The sequence below is a fragment of the Myotis brandtii genome, unplaced genomic scaffold (assembly GCF_000412655.1).
Source record: "Myotis brandtii unplaced genomic scaffold, ASM41265v1 scaffold536, whole genome shotgun sequence".
Lineage (NCBI taxonomy): Eukaryota > Metazoa > Chordata > Mammalia > Chiroptera > Vespertilionidae > Myotis > Myotis brandtii.
Genome location: NW_005369967.1, coordinates 2,315,215 through 2,337,324, shown reverse-complemented (window position 1 = coordinate 2,337,324; position 22,110 = coordinate 2,315,215). Strand labels below are relative to the sequence as shown.

The 22,110-nt window shown below is 44.8% G+C and overlaps 1 protein-coding gene across 1 annotated transcript in view; it reads right to left on the bottom strand.

The window, feature by feature from the left end:
* The window catches only part of RAD51B (RAD51 paralog B), a 539,221-nt gene that overhangs the window by 173,977 nt on the left and 343,134 nt on the right, over positions 1-22,110 (bottom strand). Inside the window, exon 8 of the mRNA XM_005877928.2 lies at positions 6,905-7,001. Within this exon, the coding sequence (XP_005877990.1) occupies positions 6,905-7,001 (97 nt within the window). The remainder of the gene's footprint in view (positions 1-6,904; positions 7,002-22,110) is intronic.

The window sequence follows — 22,110 nt, the reverse complement described above, 5'->3', positions numbered from 1 at the left end:
ACTATGCTAATATATGCAGGAATGCAGCTAATAAACAGGACATGTCAGTATGACAAAATGAAATACAGTTTAATCCAGCTGATATTTATTGAGTAGCTTATCAGAAACACGAAGAAAAGAAATGCCGTCAGAGAGATCCAAACCTAGGTCAGAACTCAGCTGGACTGTCCTTGGACAGACCACCTTGGCAGACCTTGCTACTATCCTCCCCAAATCCTAGTAAACATCAAAAGTGCATGCTACATTACAGCACAAACTAAGTTACCGCCTGGGCACCACTCCTAGGAACCAGCCTCTCTTTATGATCTCTGCTCTCTCGTATCTGGTATAGAAGTCTCTTTAATGATGGTCAACAAGAGAATCCTTCCACCTTGAAGCTCGTTGGGATCACACCACCTCTTGGCATCCCACTCTCTGGGATTTTGGCCCCATCATCTCTGTGGTTGAAGCAATTAACAAAATTGGCTTTGGTGTTCTCATCCTTTCTGCCTTCATGACCCTGAGAGTAACATGAACATTTGCATCTGAGAAATTAACACCGGAGAAATTAACCTCTAAATTCTAAAGAGTAAAGAGGGGTAAGGGGAAAATACTTTCAAAAATCTAGCCCAGCCTCCCATGAACCATTTCAAAGACTTTCCCGAAGAATACTCTGGCTCCCATTTCATTTGATCCTGCTTCACACGTGTCTCTCTTTGGCAAACTGTCACTAGCAAAACAGGGCTCCTGACCAGGAAGTACTTCCTGGTGGTTGACTTCAGTGTTCCCTCTCTCATTTGACCCCTAGGCCGTGGTGCTATTACCCCTTGGTCCCTGCTGAAAACCCCCGAGTTCCTCTCCCTCTTGAGAATTATAGATGTTTGTAGACTGGGCCCAATCCCTCTCAACTCTAGCCACTACCACCCAACTCACATAATATTTAGGCTTTCTTTAGCTAAACACCAAATGTTTTTGGTGCTTCTAATCTTTTTCTATAAATTAGGCCTTTCATGGCATCTGAACAGTTGCTGGAAGTAAGTTGTTTGTATTGATATATGTCTGTGGCTTTGGAATCAAAAATGGAAAGGCCACCAGGATACTTGGACATTTTTATCTAAAACTCACTCCTAAGGGGCAGCAGTGTCCAAATCTAGGCTTTCATGGGAGGGGCTCTGACTTCTGCTCCCGGCACCACCACCTCTCACTCACTGTGTGGCTTTTGAGCAAGTCTCCTTCATGCTTTGGTGGTTTGAGGTGGATTAAGTGATTCATCATTTTAGGACATTTTAAAATGCTATAGAAATGCGAATGTTAACAATGTTGATCACAGTTGTTAATATTAACCTTGCAGTCACATGGTGATACTTTATGTTTTCAAAGCACTAATTATAGCCACCCTGCACCAGAGCCCTGAGAGGTGGACTTTTCAGGCGGCTCCACCCATACCCATTTGTACCTGGTCTGCCCACACCAGTGAACGTTTAGTTTGGGACTGGGCTGTGGAGGGCCTTGGAGCCCAAGTGTGGAGAGAGTTCTGCTAACTTGACCAACCCACCCCAAAGTCTGTGGTTAATGGATTACAAATTTGGGTAATGCTGGACAATAAATTACGACTACAATAATAAAGCTGAAAGTACACACAATTTAAGCAGAAACACCAGTGTTTTTTATCGGAAATGAAAGAAACCATTGATCATAGCAACTGTCTGAGATTAGCAGGGAGCCACATTTTCAAACATCCTGCAGTAAATCCAGAGCAGATCCAGCTGGAAAGCAAGAGTGGAAATAAAACTTGAAAATTCATACCATGCTTTGAAGTCGGCTTCTCTCACAACCATGAGTCCCTGGTTCGCCCCAACTGTTCTGGGCTGTTCCTCCTTGGTGAATTTATTTTAGAGGAGACACAAGCCACGTACTTGCATATACTCTTTCAAGTGGACTCCAGCTTTTTGCAAGGATGGTTTCTTGGGGAGAATGAATCCTAAAATACTTTCTCTTGCACATGAAATAAGTCATCAATTCAACTGAAATAAAAAGGCTTCCTGTACAAAAATTAGAAACCACTCTTGGTTCTATTAAGTACTGCCTTTTCTCTTGTGTTTTTTCCTCGACCCATCCATGCACTTTTCATTTTTAGGTTTTGTTTTGTTTTAAATATATTTTTATTGATTTCAGAGAGGAAGGGAGAGGAAGAGAGAGACAGAAACATCAACGATGAGAAAATCATTGATCAGCTGCCTCTTGCACGCCCCACACTGGGGATCGAGCCTGAAATCCGGGCATGTGCCCTGACCAGGAATTAAACCATGACCTCCTGGTTTATAGGTCGATGCTCAACCACTGAGCCATGCCAGCTGGGCCATTTTTAGTTTTTAAGTGCTATTATCTATCAAAACCTATGACTGCAGATAGAAGAACACTAACATGCCAGATGCTGGGAATGCCAGGATGGCAGCCTGATGATGCTTCCTTTCCACGAAGCCTCTGGGGTTGCTGAAGTGGGCTGTGTCGCCACACTGAAGTAATGCTATCTCATTAAATCATCAGAGGGGAAAAGCTAGCAGCCTATGCTGAGCAGAGCTTCAGTCTTACACAGGCCCTGCTGTCACTGCATGTCCATCTCACCTACCAACTGTGCTTGTTGAACAGGGGTCCAGCCAGTCCTTCTGGTCCAATCTCAGGTGACTTCAGAATAAAATGTGATGTCTTAGGGCAGCTGGACTGCTAGATCCTTTCTTTACTAATCACTATAGGCAAAGGGGACATTCCCAATCATTCTTAGTATCTTCGCTGACCACCAGGAAGAACTGGCAAGGGCATCTGAGAAACATGTCCTTGGCCAGAACAGTCATGATAACCTAGTCAGTTACCAACATAATAACCTAATCAATAGCCATCACGATAACCTAGTTAATAGCCAGTCACTGACCTCTGTAACAACCTAGATGCCTGAGTTTCTGTCAATGAAACAAAACACTGGAAAGAAAATACTTTCACTCACAGTGCCAGCTTGAGAACAATGTAGATTATAAGAACGAAAATCCTGATTTCTGCCCTTAGGTTCACAGTATAATTTTGATCGATTTGCATAAGTCTTGAAAGTTCCATTCTCACAACTGAATGAAATAACATTTGTGAAAGGCAGGCTAAAAATTGATAAGCACACGGTACGTATAGAAGTTATTTAACTAAATAGAGAAAATTCAACTTGTCCTCTCATCCTTCTCCAGGCACAAAACCATGCAACAGGAGTGACATTGGGAAAAGTCCTTGGCCTTCGGGCTCCATGTCTCTCTCTGCGGCTCTCCCACCTGGGAGCTGGATAACTCAACAGGGGAATGAAACCTCAATGCAGAGAATCATACAGTGGGCCCAAGCAGTGGACATGGGTCTACATAATCCAAGCAACAACCTAGCCACACATTTAATAAGGGAGAAAAAGCAACACAAAAACAAAGAACTCTCAACTTTACAAACACTGGGAGGCAACAGCTGGTCCGGGGAGATTAAAGGAGCGTGAGAGAGCACCTCCCCTCTCCTGACTTCTCCTCCCCTACAGAGGTCCCTGAGCCAGCCGGCCTGTTTACAGCCCTGTGCAGATGACCTTGTTCCAGCCAAGATAGGGGTCCTTTTGATCTCAGCAGGGGGATGCTCTGGGCCTGCAGCTGGCAGATATTAATAGTAGGGATCACTGGGATAGAAGAGATCTCTCAGTTGGGCCAGGTCACTTGCATTCCCTGTTCTGTGTCAGAGCAGAAGGGACTTCATTTCCCGAACCAGCCCCTGCTGGGTACTTCTCTCAGGTCACCTCGGATCATTTTGTGGCTGGCTGCCCACTGGCCGCTGGTTCTCACCAACTATTTGCAAGGGAGTGCCTTTTAAGCAGTTCCCTCTGTTCTGCAGCTGAAATCCATTACAGGTCAGGGGGGACCTTGAGCTCCCTAATCGGGGTGTTTCCCACTTGCACTGGTTTGCACACACCTCTTGTGCACACGTTTGTGTGGAAGAAAGGCAGAGAGAGCAAGCGACAGACAGACAAGTTGACCAGGGAGTTTAGAGAGAAAGAGAGAGCAATAGGGAGAGGAGGCTACTGTAGGCATGCCAAAGGTATCAATGCTAAGATTTCTGAAGATCTTTCCTATGATGCCTAATCTAGGACAACAAGGTCATTCTTCCCAGTCTGAAAAATCAGGCTTTTCAATACCCATCACCTAGTGAATGCTCCTGATCTTCAGACCCACAGTATGATCGTCCAATGTTAGAGCTAGAAAAGACTTCTGGCAACCTTATACTCATCTCACTTGTCATTTAACAGAAAAAAACTGAGGCCAAAGTGATTAAAAGACCTGCTCAAGATCACCAAGCTAATGAAACCACAAATGCCTGAAACAACAACAAAGCCATTTATCCATATGAATCACAGTAACATTAAGGGACACTGTAATGCATTTAAATAGGTATAAATATTGTAAGAAATCTATTCATTTTAATTCACTGGTAAGGAATTTCAGTATAGACTCTAGGAAAAAATATTTCCATAGCCTCTTCACCTGCTCAGCTATGCAAGTAAAAGACCTAAAAAATGACCTATAAAGACCTAAAAAAATGAATTGTTTCCATCCTCCCTCGGATTCCATAATAAGAAAAAGTTGTCTAAGAATGAGCTGGTAACCCTTCCTTTGCCACAAATACCACGTTACTGCTTTGTTACTGTTTTCTTGAAGCGGTTACACTGGAGCCCCAAAGCAATTTCCTTTGTTATCTGTTTCACCGACTCTTCTTTGTTTAAGATAAACCAGGAAGCCAAGACAAAGCAAAGTACTCTTACTTACTGGTTTTCAAATAAAGAAACAAGATACTTTCTTTTCCTCAGAGCTGAATAAATGTGTGCGGTGTGTGTCTGTGGCGTGTGAAATTATTACAACAATTTTTCATGATACTCATAGGTGCCTTATGTGATTCTCATGGTTACTATTTTTACAAAGTATTAACTGGGGTATTCATTCAGCATTTACTTACTGCCTAAATGTGCCTAGAACTTTGCTAGTCACTCAGGCACAGCATGGAGACAAAAAGAATACAAGATAGTCTGTGTCCTTAAAATATCTGCCAATCTAGTCGGGAAACCATGAAAAGTTAAATTAAATTTTCTAGACCTTTTCTTTATATAGTGGAGCAGATAGAGGGACCACAGAGGAGGAACAGAGAGTGAGAGCCATGCCTACTGGGACAGACGAGGAGGTTTTGTGGAAGAGGTGGTCTGTAACCCTCGAAGGAGTGGGAGGATCTGGGAAGAGAAGCAGAGGTAGAAGTGAAAAAGGGAAATGCTGTTCAAGATCGGGTGGGCTGTCCCAGCAGAGGCCCGGGGGGTGGAAGGGTGGTGGGGGGGAGGGAACAGTGAGCAGTAAGTTCACACACTTGGCACAGGAGCCAAGTAAATGTCAGTGCAGGTTGAACAGGAAGGAGAGACCAGACTGCGAAGTGTTAAGAAGTACTGACTTTATCTCGTGGTGTTTTGGAAACAGATTCATGCAAAAGAAAAGAAAAATAACCTGATTTTTAGCAGTTGCTGATTTCCATGGTGTAAATACTTCCACTCTGGCCGACTTTCAGCTGACAAATCACAAAGTCCTGAATATTTCAAAATCAGCATATTGATTTTAGCCCATTCTCAAAACACAGATTTCTCGGTAGGAGAGTGACAAAGAAAACACAGCCCAAGCAGTAAGTTCCACTTGATAGCGGCAGAATGGAAATGGCAGTTTGCAGTTGGAAAGACATATTGGAATTTTATTAAAATAATCCAATTATAAGTTGAATGAGTCAGCTGATCACAATTCAAATTGTAAAAAAAGAAGGGATGGGAGAGATATATTTGGAAGGAAGAACTACATGGACTTGATGGTGAAAAGAATATAAGGGGGGAGGGTTATGAAATGATTCAGGCTTCTAAGTCCAGGTGATGGGGGTGCGATAATGCATCACTGATGTGGAAGCAGGGTACCGAGTGCATTTTACTACTGCTTTAAATAAATAATTAGTTTTCACTCTAAAAAACACCACTGAGAAGCAGGGGTATAGTCCTTGTATTTGGGGGACCATAAACTGAGGCCAATCCATGGAGATCACCTGGGCAGTCGGGAGCCTTGTGAGGCCTGGAAGTCCCACATAGTCCATCACGAATAATTCTCAGAAAAAGAAAGTGCAGAGGAGCCTGGGACAGCTACGCACATACACACAGGCCCACAGCATTCTGCCCTGAAAGAGTACAACTAGCAGAACTCAGAAATGTCAAGTAAGAGCTTTGACTAAAACTAGAAACCACCCACTGGCTCAGAGGTGTGATTCCCCTCGCTATGTAAACTGTAGCTGGCCTGACCTTTGCTAGCATGGGAAGGTGGAGAAAATTTTGCAGATTTACCAGCATGGAGCATTTCTCTTAATCTTTCTGTAAAGCTGACAGGGAATGCCACATCCCCAGCACATCACATTGGTGTTTACTTTTACCAGGACTAAAAGTACCCAGCATGAGAAAAGGCTAAATTGCTGCGGGACCACTGGTAAAGCCAACCTTTCAGCATTAGTCTCAAAAAACAGTCAGTTAGCAGGGTCACCAGCCCTCACACCAAGGACCCAAAGCAACTACAGAGGAGTGACCAGCCTCAAGGTGGAGGTGATGGAGGCCCATCCATTAAGATGACTCACTCGGGTGGCAAAGGAAGCTCACTTACAGTAACAGAGCAAGAGACTCTCCAAATATAAGGGATCAGATGCCAGGAGAGGTGGCCAAGCCTACATCGCCGGGCTCTGGCTGGGTTCACTGGCCAGGGCCTGCGAGCTGATCTCTGGGCTCTCCCAGGAGCAGAGAGGTTGTGGGGCTGGAGGTCAGTGTCAAGTTTCAGCCCCTCTAGGACAGATCCCTTACCTTCAGACAGGGACAAGTCATCAGCTGGAGACACCAGGTCTGCCTGAGAAGCTAGGGCTCCACTCAGATGGGTTGTAATTTGATTCGTCAAGATAACCTGTGAACAGACAGGGAGAAGGTGGGGGAAAAGGGAGAAGAGAGAAGACCAAATTAATTATTAGAGCTCTCAAAAGGCAGACTGTGGCTTGGGGGAAGACTGATAAGTACACAGGTAGGAAAACCCCCTTGCTGACTTTAATCAGTTTTATCTGCAGGCCAGTATGTCTGGCAAAGCCACAGGTCATTCACAACACAGGAAACGGGCTGTCTTTCAGAGCATAAACCATAATCAATTCTTCCTCAATGCTGAGGAAGTTGGGACTGAATGATAGAAGGCTAACCAGAAGATTAATACACCAGCATACACATTTTATTAAACTTTCATTTTTAAGATTATATCCACAACCCTAGTTACTAGTGCTGAATAAAAGCAATAATTTAAAATTAGGGTACCTGTGGCTTCTTCCCTTGTTAAATCAAAAGTCAGAGTTTTATTTCCAAATTTATGAAATTAAAATAAGATTCATCCCTAAAGGAAGAACACTATTCTTTTGAATTAATTATAGTCTAACAAAAGAAGTCCAGTCTCACTATTTATTTAAAACACAAACTAATATCATCCTACCCATGCAAAATAAAGTTCATAACATTCAAAATTCCTAGAAAAGACTCTAAAATTACCTCATTCATGTGGTCTATGGCCATACTATTGGTTCAGTTAAAAAAAAAAAAAAAAGAAAACCTGTTATTTTCCTTAAAAATTCTCACTTATAAAATTTACTCTATTGTTTAGAAATGAACAGGAAAAATGAGATACAGATTCTCTCCTGGAAAAGTTCGACATCACCAATAACTGATCGTTTCCCAAGGTTTGGACAGAAAGAAACCATGAGCATCTTGGTCTGTCAGAGAAAATGGACCTTCTGCAAAGGTTACTAGGCATTTAGTCCCTGAAATTTGCACCTAGCTGGGCTGTCTTGTTCTGTCCCGGGGTCAGTTACGGTTTTGTTATCTTCCTGATTTGAACAGAAATGAAAATCAATTCCATTCTTTATTGTTCAGCTTTTCAGCCACACCTCTGCTGCTGTCTCTTGAATGGCCAGTGACACGTTATAAATCCTATGCCAATGGCAGCTTAATTGAGGGCTGAGACGGGAGCATGATGGCAAGGTCAAGTGAAGAAATGAAGGCCTCTATTACCAAAGACAAGCTCCCCAAGGTCTTTGTGTGTCAGCTAGGCTCATGGGTCTCCACTACTTTACAGCGAAGCTCAGCTATTGCAGCATCCCACTGAGAACTTGCTAATCCTATCGCTCATACTCTTTTATGTTGCTACTTTTCATTTGGACCAGTAAGAACCACATATGATATGTCTTCAATTAAAATGGCTGGAAATGGTCAAATAACAGTCTGCTCTTATAAGAAACAAATATTCATATTCGGGAGCATGAATTAGGGATTGTGATAATTTGTATCTTTATAATATAGGATATGGGCTTTGGAGTTCATTAAAACTGGGTTCAAATGCCGACTCTGGCCCTGTGAATCTTAGAAAAAGTACTTAAACCTTGGAGCTCTGTTTGTTCATAGGTAAAAAAAACATCTATCTTATAGAATTGTTTTGAGAATTAAATGAGATAATCCATGTAAGGTACTTAATATAGTGTCTGTCACAGAGTAATATTCAATAAATAGAAGCCACTGTTGTCATTATTTCCTTCAGAATGAAATGATGCTGTATAGATGAGTGAGTTAGTATATTGCCTAAAACACTCCATCACAATTTTCTACATCAGGATACACTTTAGTACTTGATCATTTCTACCAATATGGGTTCTAAGTTTTATGTAATTAAAATAATTTGTGTAAAATTCTCAGTAAGAAAAGATAGTAATCATTTAAGCAAGACCAATAAGATCCTGACATTGGTCTGAAAATACCATGTGCTTTACCTACCAGTGAAATCTGTCTGTCCCAGTAAAAAGAACAATGAGGAACTTCTGAGAGATCTAAATATGTAAGTTCTATTTTTAAAGGGGTTCTTCCAAAAGATGGCTTGGTGATAATAAATAGCACTCTAATGATATACTAAGTGTAATAAGATAAAAATTTATTGAATACCTACCTTGCAAAGCATGTCATCATATACAGAGGAAAAAATAAAGATGTAAAGGCACTGTATGTGTTCTTTAGAAACTTGTATGTTAAAAGATAAGGCACTTGCTAAAATATTCAGACCACTGTTTCTCACTTTTATTATTTCATGGGTCCTATAGTGGAAACTTGTACTGAGATATGGTTTTATTGCACATAACTACTAAAATGATTCCCTTCACAGTCTAAAACCATACTACTCTACAGATGCACCTCAAAAGATAACTGCTCTCAGTTCCACTCCCAATGGAAGAGTAGATGGAAAAGAAAACATTTTCACTCCCCAACGGCAAGAGAATAAGCTCCTAAGTGGTTTTGCTAATAATCCTCTCCATTTCATTATGCCTCCGAAATCCATATCACTGAAGGTACAAGCAACTGAACTCGGGGAGTTGCTAATCGCACCATCTTACTGACTTGTGTTTTTCTAAATCTGAGTACAGAAAAATGACAGAATGGAAACATCTCCAAATAGTATTGATGGCAAATAATCACGACTTGGGCAGAAGCCGATAGATGTGCTGGCCTCTGAGGCAACCTGGACACTTGAAAACTACAGTCTTTAACTTATAAAATTCTACTGCAAATTATCAACAGTCTTAACACTATCTGGTTTCTGGCGACGAGTTCTGACTAACACTTTAAGGGGCTTTCCTGCTGCTTTGACACCCTTGGAAATATCGGAACCTCTCTTGCTTGGTACCAAGTTTGTGCAAGAGGAGTTTGCACAGTGATTAGGGTGAGGGCTTTGGAGTCAGACAGACCTGAGTTCAGATCCAGGGTTCTACCAATTACTAGCTGTGTGACATTGGGCAAGTTCATAACCTCTCTGGGCGTGATGATACTTAACTCACGGGGTTTCTAGGATTAAACTGGGTAATGTGTATAATGTCCTTTGCATGCCTGGCCAATGGAAAATGCTTACTAAAAGTCAGCCCCATTGTGTCTTTAATTATTCTTTGCCGATCTGTACCTTGCCTGACCTCCTTTTTGTACAGCATACAGCCCACTGCTGACAAAGAAGAAATATTTGCTATTGATATATTCCAAAAGCAACAAAAATTTAATTGAAATTGCACCTGCCATTTTTTCCATTTCTCTAAAAGTATGGCTTATTTGAAACATACAATACCCTCCTCCACCCCCACCTCACACACACACTACCACCTACGACAAATCGAAAGGCTAGAGTGGACTCTTGGACTAAGGGGAAAAATATTCTTTTCAATAGTTATGATTATGTCTGAATCCAAGAAGAGATGGAATCCAACTTAGTTTACTCCTCAGGAAGAAGAGTACATCCACCTACTGGGGTCAGTAAGAAGCCTGGTAAGTAGAGTAACAATTGTCTCCACTCAACTTTCTATGTGAGGGGCCATTCACCCTAGGGCCTCCTTGCGCTGCTCTCTTGGCTGTAGGATGCTGCAGGTACACTTCAATAGCAAAGAGCCTCTCGTATCGTGCCACAGAGCCCTTGAATCTCATTTTCAGAATTCCCCTCCAAAGGCGAACGGGGGATGAGGGGAGACTTCTCCTTTCCAAGACCATGCCCCTGGGTTCCAAGTTTTCCCTTTCATCTCCTAGGTTCTCTAAATGCATCCTACTCCACCCTTCTATATTGAGCAGTATAACATCTATATTCAGTTTAGAACCATGAAGCTCTCTAAAGAAGAAATTTCAGAGTACAGATTCATAAATAACCAATATATGTATCATCAGCTAGAGAAAAGAAATGAAGAGACAGGAACCAGTTAAAGACCAAATGACCTAGTAAGGCAGATGGGTGGGTGGGAATGAATGACATTTGGTCAGAAGGAGGAGGGATGAAAAACCAACCAACACACAAACAGACAAAAATATGTGACTCATTTCTGCTAACTATCAAAAAGATAGCTTAAGAGAGCAAGTACGTGGAGAGAAGAGGGTAGGAGCAGAGTACGCTGGTCAGCAGAACCATCAGCCCTGAGTGTCAGGGGCTGGTAAGCTAGAGTCTACTAACCGATGGAGCCTGACTCTCCACTAGTCTCTGTGTCTAATGGGGACCCATCTTTCCTCAGCTATGCTATAGCCAGACTATATCTAGGCTATATCCACAACCTACTCACACCTCCTGCTCCTGGTCCAGCATACATTCTGCCTTATGGGGCCACATATCTGTCTAGTCTGATCCACCCTACAATGAAGTATTTGGGAGTATCTTTGCTGGGGCCTCCATGAATAGCTCTTTGGCATATTCAACCCTCTGTGGACAGGAGAGAAAATGGGACAGCCCTGGAGCAATCAGAGTGGGGGACTGCCAGGCCCAAAGGCCCAGTCTCTAAGGGAGGAAGCTCCTTTTATTCGACTTTTGGAAGGTGACAGAAAAGAGGGAGTTTGTGCTCAGCTGGGGGCAGAATAGGTTGGAATGGGCCACCTGGCCCTGTTTGCTCCACAGAAGAGATATTTATGGTAAGCAAGACAACTCAATGTTGACAAGGAAGATTTTTTTAAGGACCCACGAACATGTCCTCATTCCGCTTTCTGTGTAATCCACACCTTCCATAGCATGAACTAGAATCACTTGTCTGAGATCAATAGTTAATAATCGCTCAGAATAGGGATGTGCAGGCCTCCCTGCCCACTCTCCCTCCTCAGGCAGCACTGGGCAGAGAGGGGGGAGAACTCCCAGCCCAGACCCATGGACAGGTGAGCTCTGCAGGCCTTGATGTCCACGTCTCAAAAACAAGGTCCAAGAATACACGAAAAGATCATCAAAATGCTACACGGTAACAAGCCCAATCTTAGGACAAGAGTCCTTCTGGACTCTGACACTCATAAATGCCCGTAAGTCAAACCGGGAAATAGCTTCAGCCTCTATAAAAGTGCCAAGCATTGGAGGCAATCCTAGTCAAATTCTGCCCATCTTTTTGGTGGATTTTCAGTGCCCTCAGATGCATGTGGCTTGTCACTCACCAGGCCCACCGGAGGCTTGGAAACGAAAACTTTTCATGAACTCCTGTCAATGTGCAGCCCAGTTTTAGGGCTAGGCTAGGCTAGAGGAATCACAAGGCAACCTCAGGCATCTCAGGGACATTTCTCTGCCCATAAAAACACCCGTTTCCTCCTCCCACCCACTCCTTGCCAGAAATCTGCCACAATCTAACACAGAGAATCAGAGAAGTTTCAAAATCAGTTTGACTGGGCATGTGGGGCTAGATGCAGTGATTGTCCTGATACAGCTCCCAAGTAAACAGGCCGCCCGCTGCACAACCTGGGCAGCCAGAGGCAGCATCTGAAGGACAGACAGGGACCTCGGGGGCTGACTGCCCACAAACAGCCACCTGCCGCTAACCCTCACGCTCCCTAAGTGACAGGGCTCTGAAGTTCACGGACTCCAGAGGCATCGTTCATTTTCTCTCTTTTTGCATTAATAGTCTATCAGCTTAAAGTGCACTTTTGAACAATGTGACCTTGGGTATCTAAAATGATTCTGATCGACAGCTATGACCGTGACCTAGTCTTTCTATCCAAGCAGAGGCCATGGATAAGTCAGAAATCCTGAATTTTAATCCTGCTCCATTAAGGGCTGCTCAATGTCTTGCTTGTAAGGAGACAGAGGCCGGAATTTTCCTGTGAGAAACTGTTGAGGTTCATTGAGTCCTTTCATCACCAAGGCCTGAGAGAAAGGCCCTGGAGTGGTTTTCACCAAACTCTCCTCTTGCTTTCCAACCATGACGGTGTCGTCCCCAACCCGTCTGCTGTGGTAGGAGCTGGAGAAAGAGGGAAGGGGGTGGGGGTGAGGAAGGGTGAGAGGCAGAGGGAGAAGGATAAGAAGAGTGGAAGGGAACCAGGGTATGTCCCCCCCAAAAGTGGATCTAGAGAGTCGCCCTTGCAACTCCCCTGACAACTCCCTTCCCGTCACTTGCAGCTTTGAAAAGTGATCTCCAATACTGGTTGTGAGAAATCAGACCAAATATTTTGGGGTTTGAGCATCAGAAATCTGGTTTTACTATTCACGGGCTTAGTTTTGCCAAGCTCTGGAAAATTAGAAATCATTTCATTATGGGGAAAGTAATTCTTCATTAGCTTCAGCCCAGAGAATATCAACTGTCAGCTGGAGAATAAGGACCTGATAAGGTTCTAGGATTGCAGCCTGCTATTTCCATCGCGAAGGTCTGCGTGACAACTGTTTTCTGGGAAAGTCTGAAAGGCTGTGGGGGATTTTCCTTTTGAAATATTTGTGGTAAAAGGATCAAACTTCATTTTGGCTTAAAGAAGGCACTGCCGTGGGAGTTGGGAGCTGCCTTTTATTCCTGGCTCTGTCACTCACCTGCTGTGCAATGCTGCGAAATGCCCCTGGCCTCTCTGTACCTAAAAGTGTTAAGTCCACAGAAAACGTGAAGAAAGTGAATGTGTGATGACTATAAATGTGGCAGGCTGCTATGAAAAAAAATGTTACACATTTCAATTGGTCCCGGTGTTGTGCTTATCCATTATCTTTGATTCTAATCATTCAGGCCTTAAGAAATGCTACACAGAACTAATTGGCAGTGGTGCAGTTAGAGAGGGGGGAAAAGAGAAAGAATGAGGGAGAAATCTTCATAAAATTCACACCTCCTCTTATGGACCTGGAGGAAAAAAAATCCCTTTGGTAGGTTCCACTGTGCAATTCACAGGCACAGCTAGAGAAACCCTCTGCCCAGTACAGGTCCCTCAAGAAGACACTGACCCAGCACCAGGCAACGCAGATGGAGGAAGAGAATCCCCACAGCTTTGCACAGACTCAGTCACAAAGGAATGGACAATAACACCCCTCCCACCTCGTGTTAGCCATTGCCCAGGCGGCTGAGTTCAGAGGCAATGCACTGAGGTAGGACTGCACCTGCCATTTGGCTAACATAAACACAGCAGAACGCTGTGGCACGGCAGAGTGGCTTTCTCCCCGGCCTACTTCTCCGGGGTGCACACGCAGGGGACGGAGTGGAAACCCTGGGCCAGCAACTACTGAGCCGGACGTAGGCGAGAAGAGCTCCTTCCACTGCGGGCAGGCTGTTCCACGCCCATGGGGCTGAGGTTAGCACGTGTCGGTTCCGGGGCTCAGGTGGAACGACAGTGGTAAGGAGGCCACAGACAGCGGGCTGGGGTGCTGTTTCCACCTTCACCCTACCCCGCGGCATCCTGTCGGGGCAGGAAACGGCTCGCACACTGGGGAGCTGCGCTGTGCGCTCACAGCAGCTTCAGTGGCCTCAGCAACCGCGTGCAGTGGCTCGGGCAGCGCGGACCGGAAAGGTCTCTGGCAGCCGGGACTTGGAGAGGAACAAGGCCAGCCGTCGGATGACCCTGAGGTTCACGGACGTGGAAGAAACCGCCCTGCCACGGCCCCGTGCGTTTCCGGTGGCCCAGTCGGCTTTTGCGTGGTTTGTTTGTCTCAGCCAACTCCCTGGCTGCCCACTGAGCCCCACAGACAGGCAGGCGAGGTGAATTTCCAGCAGCCCCCTGAGTTTCTGCTGACCTTTTTAGGTGTTTTTGTCATTTGATGGTGCTTTCTATTCATGTGCACGCCGGGGCCCTGGGGATTCCCCTCCTTTTGATTTGTATGGAGGATTAGAAAGACACAGCTTTGTGATCAGTCCATCACAGACGGCTGCTATTAACTGATTTCCCCTCCTCAGACTCATTTGAAACCAAGAAAACAGTTCTGTTGAGTCACTTGCTCCCTGGGGGGTGAGGGGTTGTGTGAAAATACTGCTCTTGGGGGAGTCCAGCCTGATAAGACAGCGCTTTGCTGTTCTCCAGCCCCAGCCCAGCTGCACAGACCATGGCTTACAGTGGGGAGAAGCTGAAGCCCGGAGAGGCCTCTGGTCTCACCCCCCTGGCGGGAAACCTCCACAGGAGGCTGGTGACACTGGTCTGTGCCTCGTATCTCTCTGCTACCGAGGATCTCCAGACTCTGGGACTGAGGTGTGCAGCCAGTTCTGGCGTCAAATGGGAGCAAAGGTCACTCGCTATCTGTCCAAAAGGAGGTCAACCATCTGCCTAGGAACAAATTCCCAAGGCAGCAGCCTCATCAGAAATGCTTTTTGAACAAAAACTATGTATTTGATATCCTCAAGGAAGGGATATTGTGTAAGATATTTTGTTTTTTAAAGGAGTTGGGGTGAGGTGGGTGTGGGAGTAGAATCAATGCTATGTCCATACTTAAATAAATGGCAAATAAACAATAACAGACAAACAATAATAACCTACAATTAAACAGAGTCAACATAGGAGAGACGCAAGAATAGGTCCAGAACAAATACATTAAAATGACTAAATATTTACATGGTGAGTAGGGGCAGCTTCCTTCCATGGCAATGCCCTGGAGTGGAGATATCCATCATGGTCACCGACAAGCCAACTCCCAATCACGTGCTATAGGCCCATAAAGCGATGTCCTGGCCAAGGACAGCTCACACGCAAGGCACAAGCCCTAACGCCAGATGACAAATGCCCACTCTGGTGCTTGGGAATAGCCCCCTGGAGTTTTGTCCTAAAGGAAAGTGAAGCTCTTAGCAGGCCTCTGAGCTGCTAGAGGGGATGGTGAGGCTCATGTGCAGCAAACCCCGCCCCATATAGTGCACAGAGAGCTATGGTGCTTTCGTTTTCAGAGCATGCTCACAAGTGGTGTTAGTTGCCCCTCACGACCTTGTGAGGGGAGCTGGGAACTAATGAAGCAGCCGTTGTGTGTTAGGAGGGTGGGCTCTGGAGTCAGACCTCCTGGGTTTCCATCTCAGCTCCACCACCTACTACCTGTATGATTTCAGGTAAATTACTCCATCTCTGTGCCTCACTTTATTCAACTGCATAATTAAGATAACAGTTGTACCTGTGGTAAGGATAAATGATTGGCATATAAAGCACTTAAGACAGTGCCTAATACCTAGCAGGTGCCTAACAAATATGAGCTTTTTACTTATTATTCTCTTCAGTGGGAAAACTGAGGCTATGACATTGTCATTCTATCTGTATTTCTTATAGCTCCCTCTGGCTTCCGCCCCAGCCCAAGTGCCCCAGTCAGAAATGTCCTGCTTTATCCATCTTCCTGGGGGCAGTTCAAATACCACCTCTTCCATGAAATCTTTCCTAACGACACTAGGCCCAACTGACCTCTCAGTTCTTTATACTCCCACTTTAGAATCAGCACCAAGTAATTTCATACGAGTTTTCTCTCATTATGTCATATATGTTATTCTGTTCTCTCCCTCCAGTGTACATGTTATGAGAGTTTGTGTACTTCCAGATCCCTGTCCCCACTCTAAAGGAGAGAAGGGAGCTGGGAGGAAATTAATGTATCAGACCCCATATCAAGTGATTAACATGCATTAACTCATTTCATCTTCACACCTCCGTGAGGTAAACATCATTATCCTAGTTTTGAAGATGAGGAAACTAAAGTTCAGAGAACTTGAGCAATTTTTTGAAACCAAATAGATAGCATGTGGGAGGGTCCGATTCACACCCAGCCTGTCTGGCTCTCTGGCCTTCGCTGGCTCTACCACATAACAGATTCTCAACATGAACACTCATCGCCTCGTGGGCATCTGATGATTCTTCTTCAGAGAGCAGGGCATTTGCTGATTTCAGACTGACCAAGTCTCACGTTGTTTAAAGCAACGTCTCATGTCAAGAAAAACTGAACAGAATGTTTAAGAACCAGGCAGAGTTTCAGCAGCAAGAAGAAGCTGGTGAACTCTCAGCAGGCTGCCTGGCAGAGGTGGAAACAGTCTGCAGGCCGGGACGGAAGCATGCTCCAGCAGGTATGGCGAGAGAAAGGGCACAAACTCCTGGGTTCTATTTCGGTCTTCGCCACGAACCACTCTGCTAACATTTTCACTTCTGCTAAAATGTGATGACAAGAGTTTCAGAAGAAAGGTCACCACATAAGAGCAGAGTAAGAACAGGCAGTTAGCCGGTTAAATGTGGTAGAGCCACAACCAACACTGGGCTCTGGACTAGGAATTTGTAGCTGGGACACATTCCATGTGCGAGTTTGTCTTTCCAGCTTCACTTCAACTCATAGGGAGTAGCCCTGGGCATGGAGTAAGACTGACACAGAAATGATAATAGCATTTATGTTTTCAAACAGGGGCTATCCTTATTTATTTATTTCGCATCCACTTGAACCATTCAAGAAGTTTGTTCTTGTTTTTCTACTTGAAATGATGCTTGTTATTTTCAGACTGGTCACTCCATACAATGGTGATGCTAAATAAGAAAAGAGTTCATTGATTCTTAGTGTATTTGATAGTCAATTCATGAAGTGTGCTAGTGCCTCTGACATCTGATAGAGCCTTGTGGTGAAAACACAGCTGGGATGGAGGTGGTAGTGGAGGCAGAGGTTTGTTCTTGGTCTTTGAGGTCACCAGCCAAGAGGCCAGGCCTGACAGGACGTAGGCAGGTTCCTGCAGTCCTTTATGATCCCTTTGAAAAAAGGGGCACAGGACCCAAGGCAGTGGCTATCCATTTCCACAAATACAGTCCCAATGAATTCAGAATCCTAGATCTGTGGCAAGTCTTATGGAAGACTTCCTGCTTCCATTGGGCCTGGAAAGGGCCGCTGAGAGGCTGAGAACGGATGCCCCACTGCCCTGGAACGGGAGGACAAGTAAGCTCTCTCCTGTCTAACTTAGCCCAGTGTTCCTTCCCATGGACTCGTCCTGCCCTCCCCAGGACCACACTGAAATGACTAAGACTGCCTGTCGCTCCAGTGAATCCAGTCAAATAAATAAGTCAATTCTCTTTAAGTTTGTGGTCTCAACTCCTTGTTGGTTTATTGCAAAATTAAAGGGCATACAGAGTAGAACCATCAATCAGTAACCAGCAGAGGAATAAGCTCTTTGTGGAATGTACTGAGAAGCAGAAATGAAGAAGAAAAAAATGAAAAGAGACCTCATGAAATGGTCATTTATTAGGAGAACAGAGGGGAAACAATCCGCATGGCACACGCAGCATCAGTTAGGAAAAGTCTCATTAAAGGTTTCCTCTCTTGCCAGGAGAGCAAGCACAGGAACGCAAACAAAAATCCCTCAAAATGCCCTGCCACTTATTAGTGCTGGCTTCTTGTGGGTTTTGCTGTATTCCATAGACACAGCCAGAGATCATGGGGCCAAGGGGCCAGGACAGTGACTCAGCAGGCTCAGGACCAGGGGAAGGAGATGAGATACCACTATTGTTTATTATAAAATAAACAAACATAACTGGCTCGCTCCGCCCTTTACCTCAACCTGACCTTCCCTTAGAACCCTGTTAAAGTAAAAGCACCTATACTGGGACTTATTGGAACTTTTGGTCAATGCTATTTGATGAGGGTTAACATTGAAGAGCATTAGGTAGTCTGGAGCAGGGGTGGGGGACTTTTTTCTGCCAAGGGCCATTTGGATATTTATAACATCATTTGAGGGCCATACAAAATTATCAACTTAAAAACCAGCCTGCTATATTTGGTCAAACATTTAATTAACTCATCCCTAATGCCTTGGCAGGGCCAGACCAAATGATTTCACAGGCCTTATACAGCCAGTGGGCCAGACGTCCCTCACCCCTGGTCTAGAGGAAGAAAACTAACACTGAGTACCCACCAGATGCCAAACACCATGCTTGATGGCTTATTTACATCACCTCCTTTAGTCCTCATTGCGACCCTACAGGGAGGTGACATTATTGTTCTACTTTAAGGATACGTGCGTTCAGTTACTTGCCTAACTTGCAAAGAGCAGCAACATCGATGGGACTCCAAAATCACTTCTTTCAACCAGATAGGCCATGTTCAAGCATGACACCAGAACACTATTGTGGCATTCTAAATTCTGCTGGAAAAAATTAAATAGGTAGTACTGGAAATAGCATAATCACCAGTCCTTGGTCTCCTTGGCATATTTTCCACTCCAGATAAGTTTCTTCTCTAGACAACTAGTATCCATGCCCGTGTCACAGGAGAGGAAGGCAAGGTGCCGGGAAGTGTAGGGAACTGCTCACACTTGTAAGAGAAGAGCCAGCCATTAGACCACAACATGGGCTCTGATTCTCACCTGTGTACGATGTAGCCTTTGCGATAACTTGGTAACGGGGGAAAATTCCTTATGGTGCTTTAGAATAATGAAGGTGCTATTAAATATAAATATAAAATCTCATCTGAACCTCCTTACCATCTAGCAATAATGCAGGTATTACATCTCTTTCCACATCCAAGAGGGAAGTAACTAGCCTAAAGTTTACAGCATATAAACAGACCCAAACCCAAGTCCACTGATGCCAGATCGCATGCTCTTTATACCCCCTTGATGCTGAAGGGGAGTGTACCTCCCAGAGAGAGGCAGACGGATGGTAAAGGATTTACCTCCAAGAAGCGGTTCCCAACGTCTTTCTGAGACAAGGACCAGCTGCCTGTGCAGTGGAGGTGCCCAGTGCCTGGGGAACTTGGATTCACTTCTGTTCTCTGCAGAGGCGGCTAGCGATAGTGCTAGAACCTCTATCGCTCTCTGAGGTGGCCCTCCCTTCCTAATGTGAGGCTCAGTGTAAGTGCTGGTTATGGTTTATTAGAAGTGGCCCCATTCATTAGTTTAGCCAAGAAGTTCCCAAGAGAGATTAACAGAAACCAGAAGTGAGAGAAAGCATAGCTGGGGCTAGTAGGTTCAGGGCAAGACCGAGAGGAGGTTAAAGAGTAAAGTGCATATTTAGGCTTCCCTCCCCAAGCCCCACCATCTTCTCTCTGTCCCGAGTATTCCCTGGGCCTTGAGCACTCATCATTCCCAGCACAACTAGAGTGCAACCCCTGGGAGACCTCCTGTCCCCGGCCAGCACTAACCAGAAGGGCTTTGAGAGCCCAACACTCCATCTCTGCACCACCCATGACTGCTCCTACATCTACACAGTCCTTTCTCCCCTTCCCTCTTTCCAATGAACTTAACCTTAACTACATCTTGGGGAACTCCTGCTCATATCTCCATGTTATCAGAAGGGGTTCCTAGTGACACGCCCATTCCTTGACTCTGAAGAGCTGAGGTGAGTCTCGAAACTGGTCTTCTGACTCCCAAATCCATGTTAATTCCTCTCCACATGCTTTCTTCCCTCTTCAGAAACAGAAAATCTGGCTCTCCCTCTGACCGATGGATTCCCCTACACATATCTGAAGCATAGCTGAAATATGAGCGGAACATCGGATAAAATAAAGTTGCCCAAGTAATTAAATTATTAAAATGTAAAATGATAAAATATTTATTAAATATGAATTATGGTCAATACAAAGCAAAGACTGATATTTTTCTGATAAAAAGGAGAAGTAACATGAGTATGTGAACGAACCACAATGGAAGGGACGAATCATTTTGTCACAGGAGAGAGAGAGAGCTGGGGCGTCTAGAGGATGGGAAGTGATGGCATCTCGCTGGGAGGATGAGGGAAAGTGTCATCTGATCTGGGCCTTGAAAGAAGGGCACAATTTGGTCATTGAGAGGCACATGGAAGGTCATTTCAAATGGCAGAAGAGGCCTCAACATTATAAACACTTGGATCCGCAGAGTATTTCAGAGGAGGACTTAAACTCGGGAATGATGGAAGTTACTAAAAAGGTAACCAATTTTTATCTTTCCAAGATAACAGACAGGCATTTATACCAGGAACTCATCTGCCTCTAAAGGGAGGACTTTGATAAGGATGGAGATAGGCCCATCTGCTGAGAGACGTGGAGAGGACTCCCTCCTCATGCAGTTTCTCACATCTGCACATCCCAGCCTTTTGGGAAGGAGATCCACGTTTATGGCCTGTAGTTCTGTCCTGCCCCTGAAGTTGGTTCCTATAGGGCAGGTTCTTGAAGTAAAAAAAAAAAGTCAGTTGAGAAAGCCAGTGTGTGTGTGTGTGTGTGTGTGTGTGTGTGTGTGTGTGTGTGTGTGTTTCAAACTGTAGAGCTAAGTTTCAAATTGTATTTAGAAGCTAAATTTTGCTAAAACACATCAAAGAGTCCCCAGGCCCATTACAGAGGGAAGAAAAAGCCCTAGATCATATGCAACAGGGTTTAGGAAAAATCTTCATGAAAGACTTCTCAGAAAACTAGGGGAGTAAAAACTAAAACAAAACAACCAAAATGTCCTCAAAGACTGTGTCATCAGTGTCCATTCTGGAAGCTTCCCTCCACCTCCCTCACAGGCACAAAGACCCCAGAGTCTTTCCACCCTGGAGAAGGGAGGTATTATAAGCCAAAGCACAGTCCCCTGATTTGTTCCACTACTTCACAAACATCCTTTTTTTCCCCTGCCAGTTACTTTTCAACATGACTGACAAGCTTTCCATTTTCCTATTTATGTTTTCAAAGCCAACAGCAAAGCTAACTACATGTCCAAATAAAATGTTAATCAATATAATATACTAGAGGCCCAGTGCATGAATTCATGCACCAGTGGGGTCCCTCAGCCTGGCCTGCGGGATTGGGCCAAAACCGGCCCCCGAGGGGTCCCAGATTGCGAGAGGGCACAGGCCAGGCTGAGGGACCCCACCAGTGCACAATCGGGACCAGAGAGATTGGCCAGCTGGGAAGGAACCGTGAGAGGGCTCCAGGGCATGTCCGGCCCATCTCGCTCAGTCCCAATCAGCCAGACCCCAGCAGCAAGCTAACCTACTGGTTGGAGTCTCTGCCCCCTGGTGGTCAGTGCACTTCATAGTGACTGGTTGAGCGGCCTTAGCAAATCATTAGCATATTATGCTTTGATTGGTTGCACGGCTGTCCGGACATTTAGCATATTAGGTTTTATTATATAGGATAAGCATCTTACTTTCATGTAAATTCAGCCAGTTATTTGGTAGTACATGCGGGTCACAGAGAAGTCCCCTGACCCCAACCAAGACTTGTAAAGTAAGGAAAATAAGGTGACCTTCTGGAGTTGAACTAGATAATCAGCACTTTATTGGCTTAGAACAGAACCACACAATGAAAGGACACATTCCGTGCCCCATAAAATAATGGATCTAGGTAAGGGTCATCATTAGGTGGAAAGCTGATAGGG